General features: G+C 35.4%; 1 protein-coding gene across 3 annotated transcripts in view; it reads right to left on the bottom strand.

Annotated features, from left to right (window-relative positions):
• Positions 1–21,085, bottom strand: part of NAV3 (neuron navigator 3) — a 369,647-nt gene that overhangs the window by 53,459 nt on the left and 295,103 nt on the right. For all 3 annotated transcript variants that reach the window (XM_007454822.1, XM_007454823.1, XM_007454821.1), the window contains exons 19-22: positions 19,059–19,247; positions 16,085–16,137; positions 10,193–10,216; positions 7,920–7,997 (exon numbers count right to left, since the gene is read on the bottom strand). In XM_007454822.1, coding sequence (XP_007454884.1) covers positions 7,920–7,997; positions 10,193–10,216; positions 16,085–16,137; positions 19,059–19,247 — 344 coding nt within the window. The remainder of the gene's footprint in view (positions 1–7,919; positions 7,998–10,192; positions 10,217–16,084; positions 16,138–19,058; positions 19,248–21,085) is intronic.

Raw genomic sequence — 21,085 nt, forward strand, 5'->3', positions numbered from 1 at the left:
CCTAAGAATTAGGGCGCTAGAAGTTTATTTCATTATTAGTAACAGCCAGAAGTTTATTCCATTATTGGTAACAGCTAGAATGTACAAGTCCCTTCCATTAGCATCATGATACAAAGGTGTCTTTGTTCCTAGCTCTGAGCTCATCCTGGGATGCCTTTGTTTTCCTGACACTATAATATAGAGAAAGATGATTTATAGAAGATGCTATTAATCTCCAGTCCATCAGTAAGTAAAACTCTATTCTTTCCTACCTAGCTACAAAACAGAAACAGACTCACAGACATAGAGAACAGACTTGTGGTTGCCAAGGGGGAGGAGGGTGGGGGAGTGGAGGACTGGGAGTTTGGGGTTAGCAGATGCAAACTACTATATATAGGATGGATAAACAACAAGGTCCTATTGTATAGCACAGGGAACTATTCAATATCCTGTGATCAACCATAATGGGAAAGAATGTAAAAAAAAGAATTTCTATATAACTGAGTCACTTTGCTGTACAGCAGAGATTGGCACAGCATTGTAAATCAACTCTTACTTCAATAAAAAAAATTTTTTAAATAACCAAAAAAAGCCTCTATTCTTTTCCACTCCCTTCTCCTTCTTTCCTCCTTTCCCTCTCTCTCAGACACACACATACACATGACCTTGAGGACTGTACTCCAAGGTTTGTTAGCAGGTTTAATCGGATAAATAACACTCTTTTAAAAAAACAAATAGTATCTAATAGTTCAAAACGTTTCCAGTGACAAGGAATGTCATTACATCAGAATTAGTACCCTCAGAAATTAGCATAAGGTTATGTCCCACTTTCTCTTATACTTAACCTTCACACTATGTTAAAGGTGAACAAAATGAAAATGTACAGCTCACTGGTTCATCGTCACGAATATTCATGCACTCAGCAGCCAAGTCAAGAAAGAGGATTTGAAGACCCTGGAAGTCCTCCCTTGCCCCTTCCTCATCTCTGTCCCCTCTCCCTTCCAAAAAGATAACCACTAGAGTGACCTGTGTTATAATTATTTTCTTGCTTCCCTATATAGTTTGGCCACCTAAGCTTGCATCCCTAAACACTATGTTTTAGCTTGGCCTATTTTTAAAACTATCCGAGTGGAATCACATGGCATGATTTTCTTGGTGACAGTTTTCTTTTGCTTAACATTGTATTTTGAGATTCATCCATGTGGTGTGCAGCAGGAGTTAGAATTTGCTGTAAAGCACTGCTCTGTGTGATTTATAATTTATTTGTCCATGACGACCATTAGTGCTGATTCCAGTTTAGACTGTTAAAAATAATCCTGCTATGAAGATAAAATGGGTTACTAAATTCTAAAGCTAAAATTGCTTGTTTTCCTCTAAAACAGAATAACTTTGTTAATATTCACTACAAGAAATGCAAGGCTCTACATAACATTGAAAAGTTTCAATTCTCCCAAATAACTGTAAGGTTTAATTGTTGGACAATGAGTCCTTGAATGTATATACTTATAGAAAATTGCTTCATTTTACCAGCTGTGCATATTTTATCAGTTTAACAGGAATTTAAAATATGACAAAGAAAGCAGGACTGTGAAGAATATGCTGCACAAATATATTGCTTATATTTGGTATCTATGAGTAAATATAAAATGTTCACCATTAGAAGGTCAGTTTTCAATCTTTGGAAAATTGCTCTTCATTAATTATTTACAAGAACATATATAACTAGTTACAAAAGAACATTTTAATTTGAGTCACACTGTTCTCAGTGAAAAGTCTGTTAAAAGTATGTTCGTGAAATGCTGCTTTAAGTTTATGTCCCCTCAACTTAGTTTATCATAATAGCTTTGTTACTTTGAAGTTAATAAAAGGGCAACTTTCGCACCAATTGGATTCATGGAAAGGCACTACAATAGGTAAAATAAAGGAAGGCATTTATACCAGTGATAATCTTTGTCACCTTACTGGAGAAAAAAATGGAATGTAAGACTGATTAAACTACAGGAAAATATATCTTGTCTAAAAACTTTATAAAATGATAACTTTAAAAGAACTGTGGATTTTTAGGGGGACTGTTAATCATAGTTTACATGGTTCTGACTTTTCTCTTAGCAGCTGCATAATTTTCAAGCCACAGTAAAGTTGTATCAATATGTTGATGAACATTCCCTACTTGTGTTAGGTGAAGTCTGTGAAGGTAATAAAATAGACAAGACTGAATACTAGCTAAGGGAAAATATTTTTAATACATATTGTCTTTAGTTTTGGAATCACATAACATAACCTGAATAGACATGTAAAAAACTGTGGTACTAAAAAATAAGATGGAATATCATTATGAAAAATGCCTGCATTGCATTTGTTCATTCAGAATTCAGTGACAGCCCATCAGCCAAATAAAACATACTCTTTACATAGATGTATATGGGGATAGATAGACAGATTAGATAGATAGACAGAAATAGATGACTTTACATTTGAAAATCAGTAGTTAGATGAACTGAAAATGACTCTGAAACTATCATAAATAAGATTTCATATTTCTTTTACCGTATAAAATGGTCCCTTCAGTGTCTGTCATTGTTAATTATGCGCAAAATAGTTTTCCCTTAAAGGAGATGCAGAAAAACAGAAGTAACTGCCAGATTATATAAAAATATTAAATAGAGCAAAGATACAGGACACAATCCCAAGGAAAATAACACCTGAGAGATTTGTGGTTAAAAGACTTATGCACTGAAAGGCAAAAAAAACTTTTTTTGGTTACACATTCATTCAGCAGTATCTTTGAAAAGTGGTAGCAATAACTAGCCTTAGTGCTCATATCCAAATTACCTAAGGGCTGAGATTTGTAAGAAATACATTAAGTGCATCCCACCTGGCTTGGCAGCATGAAGGTATGGGTGAGAGGCCAGGCGGCACCTGGCTGACTGTCTGATGTGACCATACATTCCCGGGGGCCTTGGACTGTGGGGCTCCTGTTCTCTTCCTGTTTGTTGGTGGGGTATTGATTCAAAGAAGGCCAGGCAATAGCGCTGGCCAACATACCCTCTCTCCTTTCTCCAGACATCCTAGTGGACACAGCTCTATAAAGAGGCTTCCCAGGCTTTCTGCAGCTCTGCTCAGAGAACTTCGCAAGGGGAGGGAAAGGCTCAGCGTACCTTCTACTGAATGGAGGTCATATTCTGTCAGGCAAATGAGAGGTGAGCTGACTGAATAACTTTCTGACTTACCACTGCCCCTTTTAACAAAGGGGGAGAAAAAGCAGAGAAACAGATGTTTCAAATTTAAATATTAAAACACAGATTATTGTCTGGACTCCATATAAATATAATCATGCTGCCAGGTCCAAACATGTGACACATCAATTACAAAAAGAAAAAAAACCCCAAAAGCCCAAATTAAGGAAAACCAAATAAGTCCTGATAGAATTATTCATATATTGAGTGAAACTGAATAGCTGGATCTTAAAATGATTACTAAATAAACGATAATAATAACAGTTAATGATATTTTCTACAGAACCAAACATTGTAATTTGTCTTTATAAATCATGGCTATTACAGTTCTATACAACAATGGTCATTGTAGTGATCCCATTTCACCAAAAAGTAAAAAGTTTACTTGTGGTCTGAATAAAATAATAAATAAAAGGCATATCTTTACCTCCAAACAGGAAATGTACAAGATTAAAAAAAATTTTTCACTTACATTGAAGAAACTCGACAGAAAAATTTTTCAGTCTTATAATTCATTTCATTTCTGTACAAGTATATTAAAATATATGCATATATTACATACATCAACAGATGTTAATTCAGAGGCAATGATGTGAAACACACTCTGAATGAAATTTAAATGCAGTATTTCTTAGAACTGAGAAACCAAGTGTTTTCTCAAGTAAATCCTTTGATGACTTATAATGGTGTACTGAATCTAAAGTGACATTTTAAACTAAGTGCTAAAGAGAATGAGTTCAAGATGGTTTGCACCTTATAAATAATTCAAATTTCTGAATGTGTAAAGGAGATTATATCCTTAAAGATACAAAGGAACATAAATATCCATACCTAGTAATTATAATGATACTATTAAATGTTTAAAATAGGACTGACCTTAAAATTATTTTATAAACATTTATACAGGCATCCACTTACACAAGTTCTTAGTTACTGCAATAGTTTTAAAGTAAATTTTGATAAACTGCTTTGTAAAAGAATAGAAGATAATATATATCTTCATTACCTGAATCTTCTGACTTTTATCTTTTGACAGTTTCAGCAATACATTTATCTGATGGTAAAAAGCTTTAACAATCCATATCACCACCGAATAAAAAAAGCACTAAATGGTTCAATAAGATTTAAATTCCCAAGAAATTAAAAACTAGACATCACTTTTAAAAATTGTGATAGATCTTTAGGTGTTTAATTTTTAAACCTGAAATAATTACAGATTCACAAGAAGTTTCAAAGAGAGTACAGAGAGGACTCTTGTACCCCTTTATTCAGTTTGCCTCAATGGTTACATTTTATAAAATTACAGTATAATATCAAAACCAGAAATTCATTATTGGTACACATATGAAGATTCACACATGTAAATAACCACCTGTCATCACCACAAAGCTCTTCCTATTGCTACCCTTTATAGTTACACCCACTCTCAGGAGAGAGGTGACCACCTTCCTTAAACCCTGGCAACCACTAAGTTGTTCATTTCTATAATTTTGTCATTTGAGAATGTTGAAAAAATGGAATTATATAGTATGCGACCTTTTAAAATTGGTCTTTTTTTCACTGAGCTTAATGCACTTGAGATCCATCCAAGTTGCTGTGTGTATTAATAGTTATTTAATTTTACTGCCGAGGGGCAGTCCATGGTATGGATGTATCTATCGGAGTTTGTTTATACGTGGACCTATTAAGAGACATTTTGGTTGTTTCCAATTTTTTGCACTATTAAAAAATAAAGCTGCTATGTACAGGTTTCTGTGTGGGTCTGAGGTGATTTGAGAATATTTCTAAAATGCATTATGAAGTAAAAAAAAAAAAAAAGAAGAAGAACACACCAAATAGGATATATATTAAGCTCCTATCCACGCGCAAAATGTACTACTAATGATAACACACATGTGGACAGGGAAGGCTGGAGATATTTGGATAGTTTTTCCAAGACTAGCACTTTTTAAACAAATTTATCAATTTGGCACCAATTTTTCTAATTTTATGTTTCTTACTTTTTTTTCTTTATCACCCCCTAGGGAGACATTATAGATTTTTTTTTTTCCTAATTGTCCCCTTCCTCCATGGCCATTTTAATATCAGAGATATGCTGGATACCTGTTTATGTACTCTATATATCTGTGCTTTATGCATAAAAAGAGTACTTTAAAAAAAAAAAAGAGTACTTTTTTTTTTCCCACCATAAGAAACACTATTCATGCTTTGACAATCATATCAATGCTCAGCTGAGAATACAAAGTCCATAGTCGTGAAAACACAACAATGAAAATAGTGTGGCATGCATGACTTGAGAGAAGTGGCAGATAGCCAATGGCTGACATCTTTGTAAAATGTTTGGTAACTTTCCAAACAATGGCATCAAGTTGTCCCCCAGGACTGTCCTCCTACATTAGAACTTGGCTCCTTCCGTGTGTATATGTGTGTGTGTGTGTATAAGCCTTTGCAAATGTGTACCGTATATATGTATTCAGGGGTATACAGAAGAACAATGTTGAAAGGAAACACAAGAAATCAATAACCAAGAATGGGAATGGGAATCTCAGAGGGAAAAACAAATATATATCTTTTATTAAACACTTCTTTTAATTTCAGTTTTTCTTTTTAATACAATACTCATGTACATTTGTCACTTGGTATCTGTGGGAGATTGGTTCCGGAACCAAAATCCATGGATGCTCAAGTCCCATAGTTGGCCCTCTGCATCTGTGAGTTCCACATCCAGGGGTTCAACCAACCATGGATTGTGTATGGTTGACCCTTAAACAACACGGGTTTGAACCACGCGGGTCCAGTTATATGTAGATATTTAGAAATGTATGGATCCACTTACATGCAGATTTTAAAAATATCCATGCATTAGTGGACCTGCACAGTTCAAACACGTGTTGTTCAAGGGTCAACCATATTACTTTTTAAATGGAGACAGTATAAACATTATTCGGTAAAAGCCCCAATTCCATTATGTATAGCAGCCATTTATTAATCCAACAACTGATATGTAAGTCCATGCAAGAGACATTTACAAAATAAAACAAAACTCTGAGTAATCGTTCAAGACATTTATATCTTTACTATCCAGTGCATAGGGTCTGTCATTGAGCCTTCCTCATTGCAGACAAACACAACCCAGTGTGTTCCGGCTTTTACACTGCAATATGTCCTCTGGGTACAAATTCAGGAATCTAGACGGGAGTGCTTTATACTACTATACATATAGCCTATAGTATAAAATTTACAGTGGCTTCTGAACTATTTAAGAATTATTCTTAGACAAAAAATATGGGTTAAATAATACTGTTCTCTTCCAGTATTGTCTAAACAGTTCCCTAAAACCTGCTATTATTTTAAGAATCCCCTGACAACATCTATAAAAAATAAATATAGCCAATCCCAAATTCATTTGATTCTCCCAAAGTTAAAAAGATAAAGTCAATTCAAAAACAGTGCTAAAATGAATGCATTGTGAGTGAAATGACTTACTTATATACTGTGGAAGGTACTGGATTGGCCAAAAAATTCGTTTGGGTTATTGATGGTACGGAAAAACCCAAACAAACTTTTTGCCAACCCAATATATTGCACAATAACTTTTATTCTTAAAATATCTCTTATTTAGGGCTTCCCTGGTGGCGCAGTGGTTGAGAGTCCGCCTGCCGATGCAGGGGACCCGGGTTCGTGCCCCGGTCTGGGAAGATCCCACATGCTGCGGAGCGGCTGGGCCCGTGAGCCATAGCCACTGAGCCTGCGCGTCCGGAGCCTGTGCTCCGCCACGGGAGAGGCCACAACAGTGAGAGGCCCGCGTACCGAAAAAAAGAAAAAAATCTCTTATTTAACTCATACCCAGTGAGCCCACATTTGCTCACTCTTGCTGTGCTAAGCTTTGCTGAGCAGATGGAAGAACTCCACGAAGAGCAGAATGGTGAGGCAGGAACAGGCCCAAAGCCACCCGGTGGAAGTGAGCAGACTGATGTTGAGTGAAGGTGTCAGGACATATGGCAAAATAGCGGGAGCTTCCTCACCCCTCACTGCTGCTTCTAACACTGTTGTTCCCTAAGGCCAGGCACAATGCCACATGTTCGCCTTTATTTCTGCTCCTACTCTGAGTATACTCCGGGGCACACTGAAGGATCTTCAGTAAATGTTAATATAACTGATGGTTTTTGCCATCATCATTTTTTGCGATCCTCAGCTGCTTAAACTGCTATAAGGAGGCTACCAAGGTTTTTGAGAGAACTGTAGCTCATTTATAATATAGCTAAGAAACCCAAATTTAGAGAATTAACTGGCTGCTTAACTAATTGTCCAATAAATTGTGCTGAAGGAGACAGGGCACAAGAATTTTTTATACTCCACAGTTAATCACTGTCAACCCCTCATTGTCTTGGAGCTGAAGAAAGTCTTACGTATGTGGGGCTGGGCGTTGGTAACAATGAGAAGTAAGAAAAGAAATAAGACTTGTAGCTTTTACTAATGTTTCCAACTTTACATGAAACAAAAAGCCACTTTAACCACATTGTGATTCCTCATCAATGTGGATTTATGTTTGATTACCCAGCGTGCAGGAAAGTCCCACTATTTACAGACTTAAAGTCTGTATAATTTTGGACATTTAAAGTTTGTGAGTCTGTTACTAAAATTATCCCATTTACTATATAAACATCTGTTTTAATATATCAAAAAAAATCAAAAGTGACTTACATTTGCTGAAAGTTGAGATGTGAGAGTGGCAACTTTTTCTTGTGATGCAACAAGCTCTCTCCGTAGTTTATGGATTTGCTGAATGTAATTAAAAAAAAAAAATCAAATCAATATGCTAGTAGATTTTAACTTATAACTAAGAATTCAATCCAAAAAAGCCAATACTATAATTAGCTCATCCTACCCCCAGTAAATATACATATATATTTTTTCTGGGTCTTTTTATTTTTCTATCCATTTTTTTGTATGTTTATTTTTATTTCCTATACTTTGGCAACTTCTCAGAAGCTGTAGAATATCCTGCAGTCACTGAAAGTTGGCTCCAATTCAACATTTAATGATTCCATATTTGAAAATAATTTTATTTGCTGGAGTTTTAATTCCTTACACTTAGAGAAGCCTTCCCAAGTCTTTGTTATAATGCCCTTTATTCAGTGAGTTACTATGAGCTCTGGGCAGAAATGCTGTTATAGGTTATCCATAGTTTCAAAAAAGGGGAAAAATCAGTAATACTGTAAAAATGGCTAGATAAACCACCAACATAAATATGCTAAAATATTTTCCTGTTTGGTTAGGTCCACACTCAAATAAAAGTGAACCAGAAAAAGATGAGAGTATATATCATACTTAAAATTTTAATTTAAGCACTTTCCACAGTTTAATCTGCATGCTTCATGTTTCCATGAAATATAGACAGTGATTAGTAAGGTTAAGATATTTATAAGCAACTGAGACTAAGTCTACAAGTATACTTCTGGTCTCAAGGGATTTTAGTTACTTAGGTGCCAATCATTCTACTCTGATGATTCTCATTTCTTCAGAAACAAGTCTTCTATTGTTGTAGTTAGCCTTTCAAAACACTACCCTAGTTTGAAAGAGCATTCTTGACACAGTTCATTAACTGTCTTTTTTTTTTTTCCTACCCATTAGATTTTTGTGGAGAAGAAATGGTGGTAAATACTGAAAAGACTCTAAAAAAGAACTAAACTTTAAACTGGGATTAGAGACAGGGGACATTTACATAATTTTAGTAAATGTGATTCCATTTGACTCCTGTCCTTTAAAAAAAGAGATACCCCCAGACCCAAAGAGCATTTGAGCTGCATTCAAATGATGATGACCGCAAATGGTTCCAGAAAGCAGAGAACATCTATTTTATTCTTAAAACAATACAAATTCAAAGAGGCTTTCTCAAATTAATAGTCTCTATTACATGATCAGATTTCCTTTAAAATAGAGTCTAGGAAAACTTAAAGTAATATAAATCATTAAAAAAGAATCATAACCTACTATGGGGCATAAATAATTAAAGGGGAGTTGGATAACTACTAACATGGCAAACAGATGTGGTATTTCTATGCCTTAGTAGCTATACGTATTGAGGTCGATGGTAGAATTTTGCCATGTCCGTGAGATGTAAATAGTTTAGGTTTTTCAAAACCGTATTTACTCTTTGGTCTAGCAATTATAAAGATAAAATTGATATAATTTATACTTTTTCAATTTTTTTAAAATACAGCACAAATTTTACTTTAAAAGGCTAATAAAATAAAACTTCAAAGGGAAGAGTTCCTTTGCAGAGGCTGTTACCAATGCATTTTTCTTTGCTCATGGTAAAACCAATCAAATAGTCATTAGCACACCTTGAATAAAGGCCTAATTAAAGTCTCCCTGCTCTCCTTGGCCAGGACAACTCTTATACAAAGGGAAAGAAAAATAATGTTCTCTCCAGGCTGCAATCTGATTTGTACGTGATTGCGATGAAATATTTGTGAAATGTACGTGATTAGAACAATATACTACACTATACATCAAGTGATTAGAAGCAGCAAAGTCCTGGCACCAAATAATAGAGGGGCTGGGATACTGGTAAATTGTGTTGTGGCGGTCTAGTGCCTCAAATTCAATACTTGCCTTAATCCTATGCACTTAGTCTAACAGGCAGTGGGGGAAGAGACTATAATATAATAGACCACACATTCATTCATTCATCCATCAAAGATTTGTGAGTGCTTACTACTAGAGACAACTTATTAGATGTTGAGTTAAGACTCCAAGCTAGAACATGAGAAAAGAGTTTGCTTCTAAAAACTTCGTTTCATTTTCTTTTAAGAGGAAATATCCAAGACCATCTATCACTAGCTGGGTCACTTCTATTAGCAGTGTTGGAGAGTTATGGGTTGTATCATAGAGCCCTCTAGTGGTCGAAACACTCATTTCATCATAAATGTAAACGAAAACAGTCAAATGTAAAAATGCTACAAGGTTTCTACCTCTGAATGAGCCTTTTCTTCAGCCTGTAAAAGAAAAAAAGGAAAAAGAATTTAACTCTAAATAATTAGTGTCAATTCATTCTACAAATATAAAAGAATAAAATAATTATACTGTGTATTTAAAATGTTATTTTGGTCTAACATAAGAACATGGTAAAATATATGATATTATTAAATTAAAACAGTAAAAACAGGAACCTGTAGGACTGCAAATGAATATTTCGTTATATATAAACCTAATGGTTTTTTAAAAATATCAGTTATTTGATTTATGGATATGTAGTATGTCTTGAAAGCAAAGGATAGAATTAAAAAATGGTGTTACCCTAAGACCCAGACCATAAACAACAAAAAGGTATAAAATTATACTTTAAAAAATATGAGTGCAGAAAAAAATAATAGAGTAGATCTTTTTTTCATACAGATTTTAGGAAATTTATACTCTATGAAATTACAGAGATTTTTAGCCAGGACCTAGGAGTTGGAATTTGATTCTGTGATATATAGATCATAAAGAATGCCAAATAAGACTAGAGGAAAAACATTGACCTGTACTGACAACCACAGAAAATCTGCTGATTAGTTTCTATTTTATTTGCTTTTCTTAGTGATCATTAAATAAGTTTATTGGGCTCCAAGTCAGCAAAACATTAAAACCCCCAGTGGTAAGGCGGTGATAGAAGTGGCTGACAGGGCTTCCCTGGTGGCGCAGTGGTTGAGAGTCCGCCTGCCGATGCAGGGGACACGAGTTCGTGCCCCGGTCCGGGAAGATCCCACATGCCGCGGAGCGGCTGGGCCCATGAGCCATGGCCGCTGAGCCTGCGCGTCCGGAGCCTGTGCTCCGCAACGGGAGAGGCCACAACAGTGAGCGGCCCATGTACCGCAAAAAAAAAAAAAAAAAAGTGGCTGACAAACATCGGCTCCACAGATAATGGAAATGAGCACTGCTGTAGGACCTTGAGGGGTGTTTTGGCCTCAGCTGTAGAAAACTCCTAGCTCTGTTTTTCTTCTTCACGTTAGGCTGCAAAATGCCAGAAAATGAATTATGTGCGCCATTGTATTTGGGAAGCTCCCTCATTCTGGAAAAAGCTGGAGAATGCATAATATTGCTGAACATTACAAGTCTGTTCATTGCCTTGAGCAGATCCAAAGCTGAAAAACAATCTCCTGTCTCCTTTCTCTCCTTTTGAGACATTTCCTGATTAATTGACACAGAAGTACCTAAACCATTTTTTATCTCTTCTTTTCCTCCAGAAAACATAAACTAAAACAAAGTAAAATAACCCTCAGGATATTTTTTATGCATAAGCATCTCTTTTAAACTGGATTTTTTTCTATCCTATATTTTCTTTATTCTTAAAAAATATGTATAGTTATTAATATAGTAGTTAAATGAAGAGTGGTTAACTAGTAGAATCCTAATAGCCTTTACAAGAAAACTGTTTTAAAAACAAATTCTGACATAAAGCTTTAATGTTTTATATCTCAACTTTTTAAAGTGAAGATTCAATATTTTTAAGTTATAATAATTTCAATGTTTCATATAAAGTTTGATTTTTGAATCAGACAGAATGAAGGAATTTTAAGATAAAAATTTCATGGATCAAAAGCTGGAGGTTGTTTGCCTTGAGACATATGGCATGATCAACTTTGACTATTTGGTTTCCCTGGTATTTTGCATATTTACTGCCAGTTTATTCTGTCCAAATCCTGCTTCTAGGCTTGCTAGGATTATACAGAACTGATACTCAATAAGTAACTTGCATATTGAAAAGAGCACTGTATGCTATTTAAAAAAAATAGTCAAGAAAGACAGTCATCACATTTTTTCATTAAAAAAGCCCTGAATAAGTTACACTAGTTACATGCATAACCATCACATATTAATTTTATATATACTGTACAGAATGACTTTCTCTTTGCTGACTTTTCAGAACTAACTTTTTCTTTAATCTTTGCCTTCTTTTATATCCTGTGGTTAGCAATACTGGGTAGGTGTTACCATAAAGTTGAAGCAATGAGCCAGAATATTAATATTTCCTTCAGTGGGTTAGGCATGGATTGATGACATTATGATGGAATATGATTACTTGCCATTTTTAAATGATGGTTTTGAAGCTGGCCCAATGTCCTCAAGGGTGGTAAACAATATAAAACACCTTGCCTAAATAAAAATCTATTAGATGATTCTTTATTCTGTAAGCCATTACTTGGCCATTCATTCATCCTTTCAAATTTACTAATCAAAAAATGTTTACTTTAGTATTAGCTATGTGTTAGGAAATATGCTGAAGGGCTCCACAGTGAACTAACATAGCCCTCGCTCACTCTTATTAAATCAATACAAATTAGATTCCAAGTACAAAACGGGTTCAATACAATTTTTAATATATAGCCTCTCAGAAAACATCTATTGCAAGGATCAAATTTTTAAATGTTTAACAGGACTAGACATACAAAGAATAAAAAGAGCCCTGGGTATTAAAAAAAAATCACATAGCCTTCCTAGGTTATCTGTTTTCCCCACTTTTCATAAAGATATGGATACTGAGGAGTATCTCTTTCCTGCAATAAACACAACAGCACAATAATAACTAACAGTGCAAACTCAGCTTCAGTGTCAGGAAGAGAATTGGAGGCTGGGTCTTGCCTGAATTCACATGCCAACATCTAAAAGGGGTGATGCTGTAAACCTGGAGGAATTTCATTTCCGTGTTGCTAGATATTCCGATTACTTTAAAAGGAATTGAGAAATTTGAATTTTTAGGTAAAACTCCATATTTTTTCAGTGTTGGCTTAGATTTGAAAACAAACACACAAACTCAAAGTTTGCCAAAGGTAACAGCTTGGCAGGTCAGATTGGGTCTGTGATTTCCAACCAGTGTGTAATCTCCCCGGATCTTTCTGCTCAAAAATTCTGTAAGATGATTTACTCAGCTTTATAACAAGGTACTTTGGAAAATTTTACCAAATTATAATTGGTAGAGACTTCAAGAGTTATATGTGAAGAAACAATCCTTTCAATTGGATTTATTATATTGTAATTTGACAGGTAAATGTTCTTTACAACAAGTCATCTTTGTTAGTTTAATTTTTTTTTTTTTTTTTTTTTTGCAGTACACAGGCCTCTCACTGTTGTGGCCTCTCCCATTGTGGAGCACAGGCTCCGGACGCGCAGGCTCAGCGGCCGTGGCTCACAGGCCCAGCTGCTCCGCGGCATGTGGGATCTTCCCAGACCGGGGCATGAACCCGTGTCCCCTGCATCGGCAGGCGGACTCCCAACCACTGCGCCACCAGGGAAGCCCTAGTTTAATATTTTAAATCAAAACATATAATTCTATAAGTTGCATAAATGATGGTGTTAAAGACTGTTTATATTCATTGTTAGGAAGAGCAGTATATTGCCTCATAATGGCAAATAGTGTCTAATAGTCCTTTAAAAAAATAATAATCTTTTTCCCCTAAACACTTTAATTTTTTTTTTTTTTCCACACCGCGTGGCTTGCGGGATTTTAGTTCCCCAACCAGGGATTGAACCCAGGCCTCTGGCGGTGGAAGTGCGGAGTCCTAACCACTGGACCGCCGGCAAATTCCCTAATTATTTTATGAAGGGATATCATGCACAACTGTGTTACTTGCACATGGCATAACTTCAAAAGGTGCAAATCACAAAGACTATGATATAAATGGTGCTCCCATGCAGTTTATAATTTTTTGTAATTTATGGTATATAATGAACCTTATCTTCTCTAACTATTGCAGAAATCCCTTGGGACAGATGGACTAGATCTGGCTGCTGTTTGCCAACTTTATGTTGCAGGTACAGTCCAAAGAAATTTAGCAACTTGCCTGATGTCACACAATAATTCCTGATAGAGTCAGGCAAAAATGTAAATCAACTGATGGTTTATCCTGAGTCCTTAAGGAGGCATGAAGAAAAATGATAAATTGAATTTTCACTTCATAGTTTGAAAAGCACTTTCACAGATATCTTTTCATTGCCAATTAACTATCAGTGCATGATAATGGGGGACTGGAGACAGAAATGACTCCTCTATCACCTGCGATTTTTCTCTTTATTACTCCTCCACATATGCATTTATTTTAATTGTCTAACTACAGGCTGTCAGTTCAATTATATAATTTCCATCATTTCCAATAGAACTATTTAAATTTCTTAATTTCCTAATAATATCACCTTCTCATGTGATTTGATCACCTAATCCATTCTTTTCACACTTAACATGAGGGTCTATTTCATCACATAAATATGTGTGTATAGTTTCTTTATTTTCATCTCTGTGCCTATTTCATATTGTACTCTTAATACTTCTCATTTATACTTTCTAATTTATCCTTATTATTTTGACATCTGCTCCTATAAATCTATAATTTTTTAAATGTACCTCCTTTGTTCCCTGCAAACCTGTAATATCTAGTATAGCAGCCACAAGGCACGTGTTTATATAAATTCAAATTACTTAAAATAAAAGATGCACTTCCTTTGTCATACCACACACAATTCAAACACTCAATAGCCACATGTGACTAGTGGTTACTGTATAATCTAGTACAGGTATAGAATAATTTTATTATCACAGAAAGGTCTATTAGACTCTTGTATACTAATTAGCCATCTGTTTTTCCTCAACCCATGCTCTTTTTCTTCTTGAGTTTTTCTCAGGCTTCATGAAGGTAGTTTCTTATCCAAATATTGTTTTTTATATATTTAAAATATGACTATAATGATGCTGCATCTTTTAATGTTATATAGAGACTTCAATTGCAAGGGTTTAAGTCAGACTATATCTCCCGTCAAGCAGTGGCATTGGCCCAATGGGAGGAACACGACGTATTTCTTTGTGTTTTTTCCGATACATTTTTACATTTCTCACTTCTTTATCCATTTGCCTAAAACAGCAGATTTATCTAAACGCTAACAGAGATTTCATTATTCATAGAATCGATTGGCAATGTTAATCATTAAAAGGAGAAATGATAAGAAAAATATTGCCTCTGCCAATGATAGTCTGATCTTGAGTAACACTTTAAAGCAATAAATATAAAAAGAGGGCCATAACATTTGAACTTAATGAAAACGAATGAAAAAATTAGTATTGCCCTTAATGCTTAATTATTCAGTGACAGCTGAGGCTTTGAACTTTTCATGAACCTTTCGATAGGATTAGGGATTATTCATAGTGCTCAAGACTCAGTGAGATTCATAAACTAAAATATACCCCGCTCTAACCTAGGATGAAGGAAACTTTTCGTAAAACGTAACTGCCTGTAGACTTTTTGAAAATGATGAAATTTTAATAAGTGGACAGAAAACTCATCTTGGCAAAAACAAAATATAATTTCACACATTGGGAAAATACGTTGATACACTGGCATTTCTCTCTTAAGAAATGAAGTTTTTAAAATCACACTCTTTCAGAAGATACAGTTTAAAAAGTCACCAAGCCTTTTAGGCTTTTACCCTTTGGTGTGATCTTCTCAAAAAATGAACTTATAAAAGAAAATGGAGAAGATACCATAGAACAATTACCAGTCATGGCTCAGGGAACCGAACAAGGAAAAGTGGTCAGTATTATAAGATTATGGTGGATCATCATACATGGTTTCAGGGATTCCGAGTCATAGCCCATCCGGTTTTATGAGATTCAGTTTTCTATCCGCTCACTGATTACAATGAGTACATAAAAGTCAAGTGGAGGCACATACAAATGAGCCATAGAAGGGCTGGGAGAGCACCCACCACTTTATCAGTATGCAGGAGCTTAGAGTACACCCTTATTTAATTGCGAGGCTTCTGTGTAAATGCCAACCTATTTAACCATTTGTGTGCTTGGCAAAGGCAAAAGCGTTTTCTTAACAGTCAACACTTACCGTAGAGTAAAGAGAAGAAGTGCTGGAGACCAGTGATAATGAAGAGCCATGAACTGAAGAAAGCAAAAAAGAACAAGAGGTGAAGTAATGAAGTCTGCTCAGAACCACCAGACCTTTACTGAAAAGTGAAGAATACGTGGTTAAGGAAATAAAAATAACATAAGAATCTGAGAACAAGTCTGCTATCATTTTTTAGAGATCGAAATGTTGAGCCACGGAAAGGTCCCTGAAGTGCCTCCTCCACCACGTTACAGAGAAGAACTGACAAGTGCAAGCCCTTCTAGCATGCTTTGCACGTATTGAAAACTAGAGTAAACTGCCACATAATAAATAATCAGAAAATCATGGACACCTAAAGTTGCCACGAAAGTTTAAACTTTAAAAAAACTTTATGTATTTTATATTTAATTTCATTTTTATACAACAAAGATCCATTTTCAATTTTTTTCTCCGTAAACTTTCAGGGAAATAAGCTCTTCCAACGTTATCTGTGATGAGCTGATTATACCCATTCTAATGGAGAAGTATGGTTTCCTTCATAATTTTAGTAACAGAAAGTATTTCTTATTTCAAGGTGGTGCCTCATTGAAATTAAGGATGGAAATTGCATACTGTCTTTTAGGTAGGGGCATCAAAATACCAATCTTAAACAATTAACAGAATGATTTATATTTCTGCAAGTCCAATGTACAATATTAAGCCCAAAAGGTGGACAAAATTGTGCTTAATTATACTTGTAGAAAAGTTCTTCCTCTTTTCATTGTGGGATAATATAAGGTTATTTCTGCTTACTCATCCATTAAATAAACATTAGTCAAATGCACACAATGTGACAGGCCCTTGCTAGATGCTGGGACTGTAAAATTGAATGCCACAATCCTAGGAGCCCAAAAAGAAGTAGAAAGATATGTAACTAAAAAGATAATCACAACAGGGTCATATAAATACTATTAAGAGCAATGTTCTGGGTACTACAAAAGCACCTGGGGGTGCTCACGACCTGGTCTGGAGAGGACCGGGAAAACTGTGTAGGATAGAGGCAGTTGGGATGAAAATAAAGGGATGAATTTGAGAGACACCAGGAAGAACCTCTTTAAAACTGATGTGGGTCAAGAGCGGAATAAAGGACGACTCCCAGAGTCCTAGCTTGAGCAAATCACTCTGTGAGGTGTGAAAAATGCTAGTCATTTTTAAACAAAAGCACATTCTTTCAACTTTTAATAACACTGGTGTGAACTTAGACTGTTAGCATATGGTGCACCAGTAGGAAGGTGGACGATGAATCAGGAGATCCCATTTTTAGCCTTTTTCTGCTGCTTAGGTCTATAACCTTAAAGTTTGTGGCTCAGTTTCCTCATCTTTCACCGTGAGCACTGGGCAGGGAATCAATAAAGTCCCTTACATTTCCTGTCCAACAATTCCTTAATTTTAGAGCATAATTTAAGAATTATAATAATTCAGTATTCAATGTACAGACATCAAAAAGCCATCTTGCCCACTGGGGCTGGCTTTCAACAGTTCAGATTATTTCATTCTCATACACGGAAGGCCAGAATTTCCCAGCATATAAAGAGCATTTGCTCTGTCAATGAGGCACCCTAGGAAGCCATCAGTATGCTTAGCAAATCATTTTTCCAGTATTATAAGAGGCCTGTCTGTGAAGAGAGTGATGGAACCATTTCAGAAAGGTGATGACTTTACATTTCAGATTAATTACATTTTGTCTACACTTGAAGCAATCAGCAGACCCTCAGGGTAGAATTCACTACCTGTCATGGTGAATTCAGTGGTTTGGTTAATATCCCAAAAGGCAGTGGCAACTACGGTCAACTGATTTAGTACCAGCGTGTTAAATAAATGTACAGCGGTGACCTGAAGACCGGGAGCCAACTTTTACAGCTACCTCAATTACAGTCAGAAGATACTTTAAATAGGAAGGTAGGAAGGGGAAAGAGAAGGGAGCAGAACTATTCTTGACTCTGTTTTCATCCTTGGAAATTACACATACAGAAATCAGGACTAATAAAGTTACAAAACTAGCTCATGTTCATACCACAGATAAATGGATGACCAGAGGTTTAAACCCTTGGTATGCTTCAAGATCTAGAGTCCCCTTTTTTATACAGACTTACTAAGGACTAGGATAGTAGGGCTGATTACACGTCTGATTTTATTCTAATCTATTTGAACTTCTGTGTTTACCTTTATTTTATCCTTAGCTGATATGCTTTATAATATGTGTGCCACAATTTTCCTGTGTGGGTACTTAAAAATCATTCATTAAATCAAAGAAGAAAATCTCTCAAATGTTATCATCAAGTTTGACATTTGAGGTTATACAGTTTAGAAAATTACATACATTTGAAAATCAATTAAGCCTCCTGAGTTTTTCAAAGAGTTTTTGTTATAAAGTATTCATGTAGAACTTTACAACTACAAAGACATTTATTAGGTCAGGTGAGAATCTTAATGTAATGGATAAGGAAATGTAACTTACAAAGCAAAAAGCAGGCACAATACGAATTCTAAAATAATATCATAATAAAAACTAACACCAGAGGGAGTTTCTGAGAATAAAAGTCGGCAGCATGTGGTTGTTTCATAAGAGAATTTTTTCTGGTTTATGTATCTTTTATGGTTTTTAAACTGAGGTGTCAAACAAAACAGTCACTTGGATATTTGGCACACCAGGGTAAATAGTCTCTAAAATTACACAGATTTCTGTATGAGAACACCAGACTTACTCTGAACTGCTCTGTAGCCAAGTATTAAATGAAACAATTTCTGGCATATTTCCAAATACAGAAAGAAACAGAAGCTAATGCAGACTAAAATTTCTTCAAGCTTCAGGGCTCCCAAGTGAGAGTTATACTTATTTACTTTGTTGAGGGAATCCTTGTGATGTGAGTGATGTGATAGTTTTCATGTCTGAGTTAACTAAAGTAACTTCATCTTTATTTCCCTCGATGCCTACCTTCTTCCATGCTGTCCCTGAATGAGCCTGAATGGCTGATGGCCCGTGGCCTCTCCTCCAGAGATGTGGCACTCCCACAAAGCTGGGAGTCGTCGTAGAGATCAAAGGATGAGTCTTGGGCTGGGATGCTGTTTGAGCGCATCATGCTGGGCCCAGGAAGGTTAAATTGAGACAGATTTGTCGGGCTCACTGAAAAACAAAGCACACACAGCCTATTATTCTGGGATGTCTGCCTCTGAAATTTTCAATAGCAGTTACAGTGGAGTCCTCTTTTTTTCTAGCACTTTCATGGCAAGCAGTATGTCAATTTTTAAAGCAGTATTAAACAAAACCATCGAGTCACCTCTACTGTTTTTTGCTAGAAATAACATGGTATTTCCTGCTGCCCATTATGAAGAAAAGATTGTGTTCCTAGAAGCTGCACATTTCTTTTTAGAGAAAAATAGATCACTTTAATGGGGAAAGCAAAAATAGAAAGGAATATAAAATACAAGAAATTTAAATTTCCCAGGAAGAAACGTTTGAAGCTTCCAACCAAAGACTTTCAGTCATTTTGAGTTCTAAATTTTTGTCAGTTCATAATCAGTACCATCATTATTATCAAAGTTAGGTTATAATACAGGCAAATAAAAATGAAATATAATCTAATGTATGTGGTATCCATAGCTCATCGTGAGGTTAATCACATAAAACTACTTTCTACTGTGTCTAAGATGAGAATGTCACGGTGACACTGTCAAAAGTCATAAACTTGTTTTTCCAAAGCAGTACCTAAGTCTGTAATTTGGAATATGAATTTATTTACCTAGTGCTTATTGCCAAATAGTTCTAATGACACTCAACTTTTTAGGCCAACTGATAATCATCAATTTAAAGAAAGATGTGGTTGACTGAATATGCTATTTTTTTCTGTGACACAGAGACTACATTTCTTAATGTAATTACTGGATCTCAGAACAAACTAAAATAGGAGGAGTACATACCATGAGATAACTTAAGGAGATTATCTCCTATTTTCCAGGCACTATGCTGGATATTTTACAGGTATTAATGAATCAATACACAGAACAACTCTGATACAGCTAGCTATGAATTACAGTAAAAAAAGACCCAGAAAAGAAATAAAAAACCTAAGAACTGTATCTATGTGTGCATATGTGACACATAATAAAGAAAGAAAGAAACTGGGGATTTGCAAAGTCCCCAATCCATTGGAAGGAGGGAAGAAAGGATGGAAAGAAGGAAAGAAAGAAGAAAAGAAGAGAGAGCGAGAGAGTAAGAGAGATCTTTCAGGCACATTCCTTCAGTCAGCAGTGACAATCCATCTGATTGCCTGAGGACAGCCAAAAGATACTCCAAAGGACATTCTAGACTTGAATGTTTATGTTTAAGGTATCTGGATTGGGGTAAATCAGACTCTTCTAGGTCCACAGTATGAATTGACTTTTTGCTAAATAAATGAAGTATTCAACGCAATGAAGTGCATCATTTTAATATATGTATATAGAGGTTAGAAAGACATTTCATTCATTGTTTGGCTTCGCATAATTCTTACAGAATGGTTGCAGAGATATCCAAGTAAGTATCCTTCTATAATTTTAAAACATAACACTCAGCTCATTCAAAGTGAAATAGTAATGAGGATTAGGGTAGATTTTAAAAGGAATAGTTTGTATTTATAAGCACTTCTGATAGCTTCTCCATTGGAAATATATTCATTTTATTTAAGGATGTTCAATTAAGTTAAAATCTATGACGGGTTTGCTTTTTTGTTATTGTGGTTAAATAGAAAGATAAATATGGCAAGATCCCTGGCTTCAAGAGTGACCTCTAGGGGAGGTGACTGAAAGGTAGAGAAATTAATAACATAGAATAGACTGAGAAAAGTTATGCAATAGAAGACAAAAGTATGACAGACAGAATTTTTGTAATGGGACACAAATTAGTACAGGGCTTCTAGTGGTGGCTTTGCTTTCCATTTGCTTTAGGCAAATACCTCCATTTCTACCCTTCAGTTTCTTCATGAA

This window comes from Lipotes vexillifer, unplaced genomic scaffold, assembly GCF_000442215.2.
Source record: "Lipotes vexillifer unplaced genomic scaffold, Lipotes_vexillifer_v1.1 scaffold1325, whole genome shotgun sequence".
Lineage (NCBI taxonomy): Eukaryota > Metazoa > Chordata > Mammalia > Artiodactyla > Lipotidae > Lipotes > Lipotes vexillifer.